Source organism: Odocoileus virginianus, chromosome 14, assembly GCF_023699985.2.
Source record: "Odocoileus virginianus isolate 20LAN1187 ecotype Illinois chromosome 14, Ovbor_1.2, whole genome shotgun sequence".
In the NCBI taxonomy this organism is placed as follows: Eukaryota; Metazoa; Chordata; class Mammalia; order Artiodactyla; family Cervidae; genus Odocoileus; species Odocoileus virginianus.
The window spans coordinates 34045266-34059057 of record NC_069687.1 but is presented as its reverse complement, the minus strand read 5'-3'; the positions used below and the strand labels follow the sequence as shown (position 1 = coordinate 34059057).

Sequence of the window (13792 nt, the reverse complement as noted above, 5' to 3'; positions counted from 1 at the left end):
TGATATATCTGGGAATGGTTTTTTTTGCTTTTGATTCTTTCAGCTTCTTGGATCTGTGTTTTTATTTTCATAATGTTTGGAACATTTCAGCATTATTTCTTCAAACATTGTTTTTCTGTCCCAATCTCTTTCTACTTCTCTTGGGACTTCAATTAACATATGTTTCAAAAAAAACAAAACAAAACATATGTTTCAGGCTGTGTGCTTGTTTTTTTTTTTAACGTGGATTACAGAAACTTGCTCTTCCTTCTTTCGTCTTTCTTTCTCGTCTTTTTCTTCTCTAGTCATTTTATTGTTCTCTCTTCAGATTCATTGGTCCTCTATTTTTTAGTGTCTAATGTGTCATCACTTAATGGATTATTACAATTTTAATTTTGTATTTTTCCTTTCTAGAATTTTCACTTGGTTCTTTCTAACAGTATACATTTCTTTACTCAAAGTCCCCATTTGTCTATTTATTATGTCCAACAGTAAAATATTTTACTATATTTGTAAAATTCTACTAGTGTCAACATCTGTGTTATTTCTGGGTCTGTTTTAATTGGCTTTTTTTCTGACGACCGATATTTTCCTGGTTTTTCACATCTAATAGAATTTTTATTATATGTTGGACATTGTAAAAGGTATGTGTTTGAGAACTGGGATGTTGTTTTCTTTTTAATGGCTTTGTGATTTCTTTCCCCCCCGAGTCATTAGCTAATATATTGGCAAATCTGTTTGATCCTGTTCAGACTTGGTTTCATGTTTTGTTTGGATGCATCTATAGTATTCTTTATTTTAGGATTGGTGCAGGTTTTTCCCTAAGTTATAAGTGTTGGGGGCTCTCCACTCACCCCTTTCCCTAAGTTATAGCCATTTGGGAAGTCCTAACTGAATGCTCAGAGTGTTCACCAAAGTCTCTACTTCCTGGCTGGAACTCATATTATCTTTCACCAGTCTGCACACTCTGGATCTACTCTGTTTAGTTCAGAGTCCCCAGGAGTTGTTCTCTGCCAGGTTTCACAAAGTACCAATACTCATGCAGCTTTCAGTTCAGCTAAATAATCGAAAGGATTCATGTACAGATTTCTGGAATTCCTACTCTGTACAGCTCCCTCCTTCCTGGTATTTTGTCCTTCAAATTTCAGTTGCTTCATTATTTCTAAACTTTAATCTTTCTTTCCTCCCGTCAGTGAGACTGCTGTTCTCTATTTTGCTGCCACAGATTTGTGTTTTATTTTGAAAGGTGTCAGCAGGCAAAAAGCAAGACAGAATGTTGAGTTGACTTTCTTTCTTAATATTCTCCTAAATCTTGGGCTTTCCTGGTGGCTTCAGATAAAGAATCTGCCTGTAGCGTGGGAGACCCAGGTTCAATCTCTGGGTCGGGAAGATCCCCTGGAGAAGGAAATGGCAACCCACTCCAGTACTCTTGCCTGGAAAATCCCATGGGCGGAGGAGCCTGGCAGACTACAGTCCATGGGGTCGCAAAGAATCGGACATGACTGAGCCACTTTCTTTCTTAATCTCAAGGTCATGGTCCACACTGTGTATATTGTCCAATGCCTAAAAACAGTTGTTCATATATTTTATCTAGATTAATATTTATTGTGTGAAAGTAAACCCAACACTTATTGTCCATCATGGATGGAATCAGAAATTCTTAATTAAAAAATTATCTATCCCTCTACCTATCATCTAACTAGGTATCACTTTTTATTCTGTTTCTGATCATCAATATCTGAAGCTGATGGGATATAATTCTGATTTTTATTTCTGTTGATTCTTATTCATGGTGACTTTTTCCTAAGATTTTAATGAACTTTTAACATGGACTTTTATTTGTTTGATCTTAAATGTGAAGAAGAGCCTAGGAGTTAGATAGAGCATATCTTTTTCCCAGAAAGGATTTGTAATTGCTACTTCTGGAAGCCAGGGGGCACTACCAACCTGGGTCCACTTTGGTCCACTTCTGGGATCTTGGGCTTAAAGGAGTGTCAGTGCTCTGCTTTTCTACCTTCTGGTAGTGGTTTGGCCTTCAAAGCCTTGGTATGCTATTGGCATTTGTCCTCTAGAGAGCTTGGCTTTTCCAGTTCTCCATTTGTTCCCTGTTGCTCTAATTTTAGTACACTGTTAGGCTTTTGGTGGGGAAGTTTTGGAGATTTTTTTTTTTTTTTTTTTTAGGAAAAAAACAAGAAAAGATAAAATAAATTAAACTATTGGTATTTATTATGCAGATTAACAATCAAGCTGTCATTTTGTTAGGTTAAATTGGCATGAGTCATATATGGTATTGTGAGGGAAGACTAGGTGTTTTGAAACTCAGGAGTTCACAACACTCCCCCATGAAGTCTTTCACTTGGGCATCATATGTCCATATATTACATCCAGATAAGTGGATTTAAGGAGTATATTTTAAACTATCTTTCACAAAGTGGATACATGGTTTACAAAGAATCTTGCAAAGGACCTGTGTGTATATAACACAAAGAGTGAAAGCACAAGCACAAGACTTTAAAATATGGAAGATCAGATATCCCCACTCCTGATATTAGCACTTTATCAACATCATTATAAGGAAAAAGCAATGATAATGTAATCAGATGAGATGGTTGGATGGCATCACTGACCCGATGGACATGAGTCTGAGCAAGCTCCAGAAGTTGGTGATGGACGGGGAAGCCTGGTATGCTGCAGTCCATGGCACTGCAAAGAGTCAGACAAGACTAAGTGAGCAGAACTGAATGTAATTGGATATCAGTGTCAGTCAACATTTTAAAAAATTGAAATGATTATGTGAAATATGAATTTATGCACATTATCCTTTAATATTATTTAACTCTAAGTGTACACTGTTCCTTGGGATGTTAGCTAATTATAGTATAAAGCTATCTGATTAGAAAAATATTTCAAAATATTATGCAGATAATTGAAGATATTATGAAAATAATTTTCTATTTTGTTTTCAGTAATGTTAGAAGTTATACAGTGTTGAATTCAAAGAGCCGACTCATTGGAAAAGATCCTGATTCTGGGAAAGATTGAGGGTGGGAAGAGAAGGCAGTGACAGAGGATGACATGGTTGGATGGCATTACTAATTCAATGGACATGAGTGAGCAAAATCTGGGAAATAGCAAAGGACAGGGAAGCCTGACATGCTGCAGTCCATGAAGCCGCAAAGAATCAGACATGAAAGAGCAACTGAACACAACAACAAAGCACTGAATTCATTGCTTTGCAAAAAATAGTTCTTTTTAGCAACAAAGAGGTCCGTATCATATAGTGGCAATTCCTACAATGGTAAAAGAAAGAAAAAAAAAAAAAAGCTTAAAAAACACACAGGGAAAACAATTTGTTGAAAAAACTTAAATGCAGTCCTATTGGCCAACCAAAACAAAAAAAGGAAAAGAAAAAACAAACTGACAATTTGAAGAAAAAGGTACTTGATCAAATAGGTATTATGGAAGCTTTCCTGTGCACTTGGATGGAAGCATAAATGACACTTGCCTCAGCTTATGTTGTTTGCTAAATTCTGTTCATTGGTAAAACACACCAATAACTGCTCTTTTTTTTTGCAGCACCAAAGCAAAGATGTACCAAAGAACATATCAGTAAACAACTACCTTAAAAAAACCAATGTTTTATGAAAAAAGTAACAGAGGTTTCTATAAATTATGATTTTAAAGGAATTCACACATAAACAGAAAAATACAGTTTGGTTCTCACATGCTTTGAAACAAGAAGTGGAGCGACTATGAAGAGCTTTTGTATCATGCAGGTGTATTTAGTGCGAAACGGTTTTGTGATGATTGATTATGTCCAGTAGCATTGTATCTATCAGAAATTTTAAAAAACATTAAATTTAATCTTTTCCTTTAAGGAAGACATGATGAGACTAACTAATAAAGCTATGGATTTTCAGAGAACTGTGGGCTAGGGAGAGAGCATTTAAATAACAGGTATTTGGAAACACATAGCTTTGTGATTTTTTTTTCTTCTGAAAACAAATATAAATACGTAACCTAAATAAATTTTATATCTACACACTTAAAAATCATGGAAACAGAGTTACTAACATACTTAGAATCTTTTGGATAAAGATTTTTGAAACCATTTTGAAATTATTTGATAAATATTTCTAAATGTCGTGTCTTCCTGTTCACTATGAAAACGAATTGACATGAGGGGAGATGGACATTCATTAGCTAAATTACATTTAAAAAGTTTTGAATGAATGGGATTTGGATGGATTTGAAAAAAAACGAGAATTATGATTTAGAAACTGTAGCCAAGAGAATAGTTCTTTGACTTTTGACTTCTTTTTTGTGAGATTCCAGCCACTAGAACTCAATATACAAATAAACTCTTCTTAGAATTAGACTTTTGAATTGCTATAGCACAAAGATTTTAACAAGAGATTTTTAAAATACTGAAGTAAAAAAAAAAATACTGAAGTAAAGTAACATTAAAAATTACTTTGAGCCATTTTAATTTCATCTTTATGCTTTATATTTTAGTTAATAAAAAAGCTAGTATACATGTATTAGAGTATGTGTAGAAATGTTCTTTTTAAATAATGACACATAAACAATTTTGATAGGTCCACCGCTTAACAAATTTTTACAATCAAATGTTTGTAATTGTGGTTAAGAAAGCCAACAAAATTTCTCTAAAACAGTTTTCTTTTAAAAAAGTTTTTCATAAGTAATAATTTGTTTTAGAACAATTAAAATGAGAAAAAGAAAATCACTCAAAATTCTACCAACCAGAGATAATCACTGCTGAAACTGTAGCCCATACCCTTCCAGATTTTATGGATTTATTTATCTTCTTTCACTAACATACTCTTAATTTCATTTAAAGCTGTTTTCATTGAGGGCCTTTATACTTTACAGAATTTTTTTTAAAAAAGGAAATTTACATTAAGTTTTGGAACAGAGATCGAAATTGAAAGGAATACTACTAAGAAGCAACTTTGTGCTGTGACAAGGCTGAATCTTCATAATTAATCCTGTCAACTAAAAAGATGCACAATGTGAGTTTTATTTTGGGCAAAATGAGGACTGAAGCCTGGGAGAGAGCATCTCAGATAGCTCTGAGAACTGTTCCAAAGAGGGAGTGAGAGAAGGGCAATTTGCAGTTGTCAATTCTGTACAGGATTATAATATCTATTTTAGACCACCATCTGTCATTTTAATAGCCTTTATCTCAATGTTAAATTGTGGTTTAACTAAGGGATGAAATTACCAAAAAATAGACTGATCAAATGCTGTGGTTTTTTACTTACTTTATCTTCATATGGCCTATGTAATAAGGCAGATAGATAAAGGGAACTAAGATTTTGGCAAGGCTTCATTTCTGTTCAGTGTTACAACTATCTGAAACTGATACAATTTGGTGTATAACTAGAATTATTAACCGTGTGTAATTGGATAGAAATAGAACCCAGAGAATGACTATCAGTGAAGTCTTGTATCTTTGGAATCAAGCAGTTATCTTTCAGAGGCGTGGTCCTGAACCTAATCTCATGTAACATTTTTTATCAATGACTAATACTACAAGAAAAAACAGTCATTCACACAGTAAATGAAACTTAGTTGGGAAATGAAAACTAAGAGGAAGTCACATTCTCAATGGCCAGATTAGAATCAAAATGACCTGGAAAATTGGAGAAGTAGTAAGAAGTAAACAAAATGAGTAAGACAGAGGGATGAGCTAAAATAAACAGGGAAGAAAAACAAGTTCCAAAATGAGAAATGGCTAGCCATTGGCAAGTTTATAAAATAACTTAGAGATTTTAAAACAACCTAAGATTAATAATGTAGTATTACAGTTTAAAGAGCAAACATAACAATGTAAAATGTATTTCCTACTAAAATTTACCAAAACTCCTGCTTCCTAGATGAACGTCATTTGCAAACACCAAGAATCTGTGTTTACCAGAAATGCCATTCACCTTAGGAACAAACATGGAGAACACAGCCAGTCAAATGATTGAGATAGTAACACAGGAAAAAACTAGTTTCATTGTAAGATGTAAGTCTTGAAGAAAGATGATTTTTTTCTCCTGAAAGAGGTGGAGTAATTGAATAATGATCTTTAAATAGGAACATATATGGACAGTTATAAAGATAAAAGACTGTTAGATTCAGGTTCTCAAGTATCTTAAGTCACTCAAAACTGTATCGGTTGTACTCAATTTTCGTGGAAGACTGAGAAAGAAAACGAAGTTAAATTGTACTGGGAGAGAGTTAATTCAGAATAGATGAGAATTTCAGAAATTGGTTTAAAGGGTGGTTGAAAATTGGAACAATCCTAAGAAGCTGGTAGAATTTCATTGCTAGATTTCTACTTTTCTAAAATGGTGAAATGTGCTACATAACAAGATGAAATACAAAATGTTAATGTCCTAACTAGACTTCAAGTTTTGCCTTAAGCTGTAACTAAAATGTCAGAGAATATTTTTAAAAAGTAGGCTAATTGTATCACATCCTTGAATCTAAGAAGAGTATCAGCAGCAGATATCTGATTGCAGATCTCCTAAGAAAAGGACCCGGAATATACAGAAAATAGTATCTTAAGGAAAAAGTATTCCTCTTTTATTTTCTTGATGATGCCACTCTATGCTGCTTTTATTTTTCTCGTTAAAATTTTTACTTATTTTACAATCGATAGGTACTGATTTTAGGACATTTTAAAAGTACAGACAAGCAGACAAGAAGATAAACCATATGTCTAATCCCACCACTTAAAAGGGAAAAAAGTTAACATTTTGATGTATATATCAGACTTTTCTCTCCATACATAGATATGTAAAATATTTTATATATTTTCATGTATTTTAAGTGTTTATAAAAAAGAGAACTAATCTCTTGATTTAATATCATGAACATTATTTCCTACAAATACACTAGACCTGCATCGTCATTTTCAAAGGCTGCAATAATTTGCATAATCTCCAGTTATTTTTTTCCATTGTTCCCTATTATTAACGACTGCAATTGGTATCTACAAATAGCTTTTTTGTTTTTAAACAGCAAAAAGATCGTTGAAACAAGGAATCTAGGGCATTTACTCTGATAATTCATTATTTATTGAACACTTATTTATTACAGACAATGCATTTACCGGGAGCTGGGAAAAGACAGCAAGATCTCTACTGTTAATCAACCTCCAGTCTCATAGAACAGAAAGGAAAGCGCTGAGAAATAGGAAGAGGCAAAACGTTCACCCCTCTTTTTAAAGTTAATCTAGTTTTTAATCAGCTGTGCCCCAATACCAAATAAAAAGTTAATAAAAAACAAAGTTAATCTAGTGTAAAACAAAGTTGCTGGGTCTGTGGCCAGATGCATATACAGTTATTAAAGTCTCTACATTTAGTAAGTGTTAAGTTCATCTATAAAAAATTTGGTCCACAACATCTGCACTAGACACTGTTTCAGGAGCTACACAGAGGGAAAACCCAGACAGAGGCTTCAGCCACTACTCTTGGTTCCAGGAAGAGAGGAAACCCTCTCCCCGGGCCTGCAGGCGCCCGCGCGTGCGCGGGAACAATCCCACCTACCGCCAGGGACCACCACCCTGTACCCCTGACTTCTTCATCCCGTTCTCGGGTTTTGCTCCAGGCGGTCAAAAACAAAACTTCTACCCGACCACTTCCACTTAAAGAAGCCAGCCTGGCTGAGTGTGGCTTTGAAGATCAAATGCAAGGCTGCTTAGCACGGTGGTCTGAGCGAGGTCGGAGAACAAACTTTGTTATGTGTTAACTTGGTTGGAGCAAAGCGACTCTAGGCAGAATTTAGTTACATTAAAACGGTGCAGGTTTTTTTTTTTGTATTGTTTTAATAAAATCGTCTTAATTGATGAATAAGGAAGAAGGGCTGTCTATTTCAGGACATGAAAACAGTCATCCAGGATGGTTTCAGCAGGTGGCCAGTCCCGCGCATCACGGCCTCCTCCCACCTAGCGTCGGTTTAGATTACGGTTTCCGCGGCGGCTGGACGGGAAGCATCTTCCACGCTGCAAATTCGCATCAATGGGATTCCCCTCGTGGGAAATGCCCCCTCTTGGCGGACGTGCTCTGCAAGGCCGAGCACGTCGCGGCGATTTCCACCCTCCGGTTCTGGGACCAGCGCGTCGAAATCCCTATCGAGATCCCGAGTCGGCGTCCTAGTCCCTACGCGCCCCGGGTGAGCCGGCACCACCCGCTGCCCGCCGCCAGCCGCCGCCGAGGGGCGGGAGAGATGCCGCGGGGGGCAGGCGCGGCGCGCGGGGAGGGGAAGGGGTTCTCGCGCGACTGGGCGAGGTTTCCGGTGTTGTGACTGAAACCCGTCAATATGGCGGCGATCGGCCGCGGCCGCTCGCTGAAGAACCTCCGAATACGAGGTAAGTCCGCTGCAGCCCTCACCCCTCGCCGCCCGGCAACCGTCACCCCTGGCACTTGCCTCCCCCGGGCCCTGGGCGGAGGGAGCGAGCCGGGGCGTTGGTAGGAGCCAGGGCTGCCACCGCCGGCCTGGGAGCGAATCCTAATTGGGGCTATGTGTCTGTTTCGCGCAGGGCGGAATGACAGCGGCGAGGAGAACGTCCCGCTGGATCTGACCCGAGGTAACGCAGGACTCCAGCGAGGGCGTCTTCCTGGGGAGGAGCCGGGGTTGGGGGCGGCGGGCAGGGACCGACCCCTCACGGGACCCGCGGGGGTACAAGAGACAGAGCCCGAGCCCGGCCTGCCGGCCCGCGGGAGCAAGCCGGGGGCTGTCTCCCCTGACCCATCCCCCTTCCCGGTGCCCGCTTTCCTCTCCCCAAGCCCTTTTCCGGGCCTCTGGGTGCTGCGGGTGCCCGGGAGCACCAGGCAGGACTCAGCGGAGTCGCCGACCCTCTGGGTTTTCTCGACCCCGGGGGGAGCGTAGTCGTCCTATCCCGGAGCAAGCAGCTGAATCCCAGGGGCGGCCGGAGGGAGGTGGAGGCTGTTATTTAGGTTGCTAGAGGATGTCTGAGGGAAGAGCGACCACATCCTGCCCTCCCCGTCCCCCAGCGCCAAAGCCGGACCTGCTCGGTCCTTTCCGACTGCGTGATGCTTTTCTCCTTGCCCACCGCGCCGGGGGACCCGCAGCATTGATAAGTCGGTAGCGAAACCCAGAGCCCATGATTTCTGCGAAGTGTGTGTGTGTTTCCCTCTTGTTTCCCCTTCCCGGGCCGCTGAGACTGTAGTTGGCAAAGACCGCCCCCTCACCCTCGCTGCAGGTTCATTGTTTACCTTCTGCAGTGGCGACGGGTTTGTTTACACCTTCGGAACTGGGTAAACCCGGGTTATGTTTTTAAGGACCTAATCCGGCTACTGGCCAGTATATTTTCATCAGTCACCATAACTGGAGTTTATTCGACAATATCTCGCCGAGGATTTGGTAGTTATATACAAGGTTTTTCTTTCCTCTTCCACGGTAAACAAGATTGAGTCTATTGATTCCGATGAAGTCGTTTCACACCCGCTGTAACTTAGCGTGTAACCTGGTTCAGCTGTATAGAACCAGTTTCCTTTTTGAGATCTGAAAAACACTTTAGGAAGTTAAAAAAAAAGTCTTTTTAAACATTCTATATAAAAATTTTAAACTACGTTCTACTTGACATAACTTATTTAGAGTATTTGTTAGATGCGGGCTCGTTGTTGAGGATCATTTCTATTTAAAGCATAGCGCATTCTCTAATTTGTTTTATTTTGTATATCATAATGTAAGATTATTGTTTTGTGGACTGAAAGGCTAGTTTTTAATTTAGCTACAACAAATTTTTGTAACAATATTTTATTCCGAAAGTTCACGGACTTAGCTTCGGGTGAACAAGGTACTTTTGCGGAGTTTCTACAATAAAATAGGGCTTAAGTAATAGAAATGGCAACTAATTAGATCACTAATGCACTAAATTGGAACATTTTTTCAGCAGATAGGGTTTGAATATTAATGTAGAGAGATGTAAAACTTCTGAGTTTTGTGTGTTTGGAAACTTGACTATAACATGCATATGAAAAGTCTATGTGAAATACATGATTTTCTAGTAAATTTCCTAACAAAATAAGCAAGATCCCCACAGGGCTTAATTTAGCATTTGAGTTTTGTAAAAGATGTAGTTTTAGTGATTTAATTTATATATGTGCATATATGTTTTAGATGGAGGTGAGACGACCGTTTATTCGATAGATCTTGGGTCTAATTTGTGCGTTAAAAATCTGTTTGAATGTGGTACTAGAAAATGAATTATACTTGTGCTTTAAATTGACTTTGCTGATCTCCTATATGTAGTGGTTTGTCTGGAGTCAGAATTTGGGGTAGTAAAAGAGCTTATGAGTTGATACCTTTTGTTTACTCCAGTTTTACTCAGGTACACAGATAGCTGTATATTTACTATTTAGAATGCTATGTTCTTTGAGTGTTTAGTAACCATCTGTGTCTATAGGTGTTTCTAGGATAATATCAATACAAAAAGTGCAGAAAACCCTTGCCCTGACAAGGATGTATTTCAGTTTAGAATGAAGTATGCACAGCTAGTTGAAACTGATAGCAAAAGCAATATGCAACTAAGAGTGAGAGGACATGTGAGAACTTTTCCTAAATCTTAAGGAAGTTTTGAATAAGAAAAATAATCTGAGTTAGATTCATTGTATAGTGACTCTATTGTTTGAGAAATTGCTATTCTGACAAACATTCATTGTTAGCAGAAGGCTTGTGGATCTAACATGAAGAAAGTTCATGAGGAATTAAGCTTCCGTAATCATTTGAGAACTGTGGGGCAGTCTGGGTTGCAGCTGAAGGGCAGCTGTTTGTGGATTGGATTACGGCATGTTTTAGATAAAGTTTGAGTAACCGAAAAAATTTCTTAAATGCTAAGGCAGTGTTTGCTCTCATTGTCCTTATTTTTATGTAACCTTTGAGAAAGTCATTGTGTAGCTATCTAACAAAGTTCATTATAAAATAGAGGCCATGGTCATTGTAATTTCTAGAGGAGCCATTAGTGTGTAGTATAAAATCAAATAGTTCTGAGTTGTAATCTCAGCTGGGTGAGTGGGGGCAGTTTATTTAACCTTCATTAAATCTTGGTTTATTCAGCTCAAAAAAAAAACTAACTTCAGGTTATTCTTGAAGGTTGATAAGAATATGAGAAGTAAATGAACTAGGCCATATAGTACTCAGAATGGGACCTAGGACTTTGTGAATGATGTTAACTAAATGTTAGTTGCTTTCCTAAACTATGAAATCAAACTTCTTGATATCACATTTAAAGTATTTCAGATGATTGTTTTGAATATTATGAACTTGTTAACCTGGAATCTGTATTGAAGCTTTCATTTTTTTTGAGACATACAATTAATTGGCTATAATCTCTCTGAACTGGAGTTCTTTTTTATTGTTTTTCAATTTGTTAAGAAAAGCTTCAAAATATATACATCATATGTGAATACATGACTATAGTAAGTTATAAGAAACTCTTGTATGTCCCCATCACATAGTTTGTTTCCTAGGCCCCCACCCCTACTGTGATCATTTTTTTCTTCTTTTCTTGAGAGATAATTGACATACAGCACTTTATAAGTCCTTGAATATAACAACTGTAAAAAAAACCAAACTGTGACATTACCAGTATTAGGTCTAAGTAAAGAGCAGTCTATTATTATATGTACTTAAGATAAAATGTGGTATTTTATTTTAAAATATTAAATATTCTACTTTATGGTTTTTCTCCGTGATTCCAGAAAATTTCTTGGTAATGAGACTTGGCCATCCTTGCAAGCTTCTTGAAGCCCAGGAGAGGTTTAAGTTTCTTTAGTTTTTGTTTTGATGTTACTGCTATGGTTTGTATGAAAGTGCTTCAGTTAAAAATTGTTTATGGGTTAATTTTGAGTTCAGAAATTCATTGTAGGAGAACCTATAGTTGATTTATTGGTAATTGTTGCTGTAAGTTTTGTTCAGGCAATTACTCTACTTAATTGTGAAAGTCCCTGATTACTGCTGTTGGTATCATTAAATACTCTCTCTGTTTTGCATGCCAAAATTTATTTTGAAACCGAAATGCTTCCCTTAACCACTTCCACTGCAAGGATAGTCTTTTTTTTTTTTTTTTTTTTTAAATCAGTCCACTAGGGCATCTCTTCCTGGTACTGAATAACTTGAAGAGAGAGTATTCTTCCTGGAATAAGAAACCCTTCCTAGTATAATTTAATTATTGTGTTCAAGGTGAATTACTAGGACATGGAAACATGTATATTCAAATATAACTATTAGAATATAATTTATTAAGTATTGAGTCTTACATATTTTTGACCATTCAGTCCTTTTATTTTTCCATTAAGTAGGAATGAAAAGGTTGACTGTCTCAGCTGCTCTTTAATACTTAGAAAAGCAGGAAGGTTATCTGAATGATGCAGATTTGAACACTTTGTGTTTTGTGATTTTTTTCTAGTTAGGATTAAACTCATGTTTAATCACTTCAGTTAGACGAAACATTTGACGGCTTTTTATATAATAAATGCTGAATTAAGTGCTGGAGGACTAAAGTTGAGAAAGATATTACTTCCTTTTTTGGAGTTTACTGGAACAGATATAAAGGGGTGATTCCAGTATGGAACAATAAATAATCAAACTGTACAAGGAACAGAAGTACTAGAGGAGAGAATGATTAACACTTTGAGGAGAGGCTCAGAGGCAGCTTCACAGAGGGATTGACTTCTCATAAAATAGTAGTGAACATAGTGGAAGGAAATGTGGGCTCTCATGGAGAATATACCACACCTTGGGAAGAGTAAAGACAGTAGGAAGAGGATCTACTCTGTAGGCCACTGAAAGAATCTAAGAGATGATGGGGCACTGCACCAGGGTATTGGAGACAAATTAAGTTGAATATATCTTGAAATGGATGAACCCACTAATTTTTTTCTCCAAATTCTAAACTGTGGAATCCTCCTACCCTGCATAGAGGAGGATTTTAATTCTTTTATTTCTTTATTATGAAGATAGAAGCTGTCTAATGTGAATCTACTTGTCTTCTCCACATTATATTTCACCTTTACTTACCTTCTGTTTTCTCGAATCAGAGGATAAAACATCTCTCTTCGTTTCCAAGGCTAAACCTGAAAAGAATTTTATGCCTCTAATTTTGTTTCCCCTAAGATTCTTTGTGGAAGATTTCTTGCTTCTTTACTTCCTGTTATGTTAATTTTCTCGTATTAAGCAAATATTTGTTGTGTTCTTCCTATGGATCACTTTGCTAGGCATGGGATGATGGTGAGACGTATGGAACAATAAAGACAAAGATTTGTAAAACAGTCATATTTTCATAGGCTCTACACACAGAATAGTTTATCCTCACTCCACAGTTTTCTTTCTTAACTCCTTCAGTCTTGTAAGCACAGCTCTCCCCCTGTACTTAGTTTTCTTAAAGGATGCTAGTAACCTCATGCAAAATTCATTGGCATTTTTAAGTTCCCCATTCTATTATTAGTACTACTACTGTATTAATAGTTTTGTTCCAGACAGTAAAACATATTATTTTACTTAATCTTCAACAACTCTTTCTGTGCGTGCATGCTCAGTCATGTCCTACTCTTTGCCACCCTATTTACTGTAGCCTGCCAGTCTCCTCTGTCCATGGGATTTTCCAGGCAAGAATATTGGAGTGGAAATTCCTTCTCGAATTTCCTTCTCCAAGGTATCTTCCCTACCTAGGGATAGAACCCTGTCTGTCTCTTGTGTTTCCTGTATTGCCAGGCAGGGTCTTTACTACTGCGCCACCTGGGAAGCCCCGACGACTGTTTGAGGTTCTCTTATCCCT

At 37.5% G+C, this 13792-nt stretch overlaps 1 protein-coding gene across 3 annotated transcripts in view; it reads left to right on the top strand.

Annotated features, from left to right (window-relative positions):
* Positions 1 to 8270: 8270 nt before the first annotated feature.
* RICTOR (RPTOR independent companion of MTOR complex 2) overlaps positions 8271 to 13792 on the top strand; it is a 123722-nt gene continuing 118200 nt past the window's right edge. For 2 of the 3 annotated variants that reach the window (XM_020869379.2, XM_020869378.2), the window contains exons 1-2: positions 8271 to 8362; positions 8534 to 8581. In XM_020869379.2, the coding sequence (XP_020725038.1) occupies positions 8314 to 8362; positions 8534 to 8581 (97 nt within the window). In that variant the 5' untranslated portion in view covers positions 8271 to 8313. Of the gene's footprint in view, positions 8363 to 8533; positions 8582 to 13792 lie in introns of those variants that run through there. The other variant, XM_020869382.2, reaches the window with a different exon arrangement.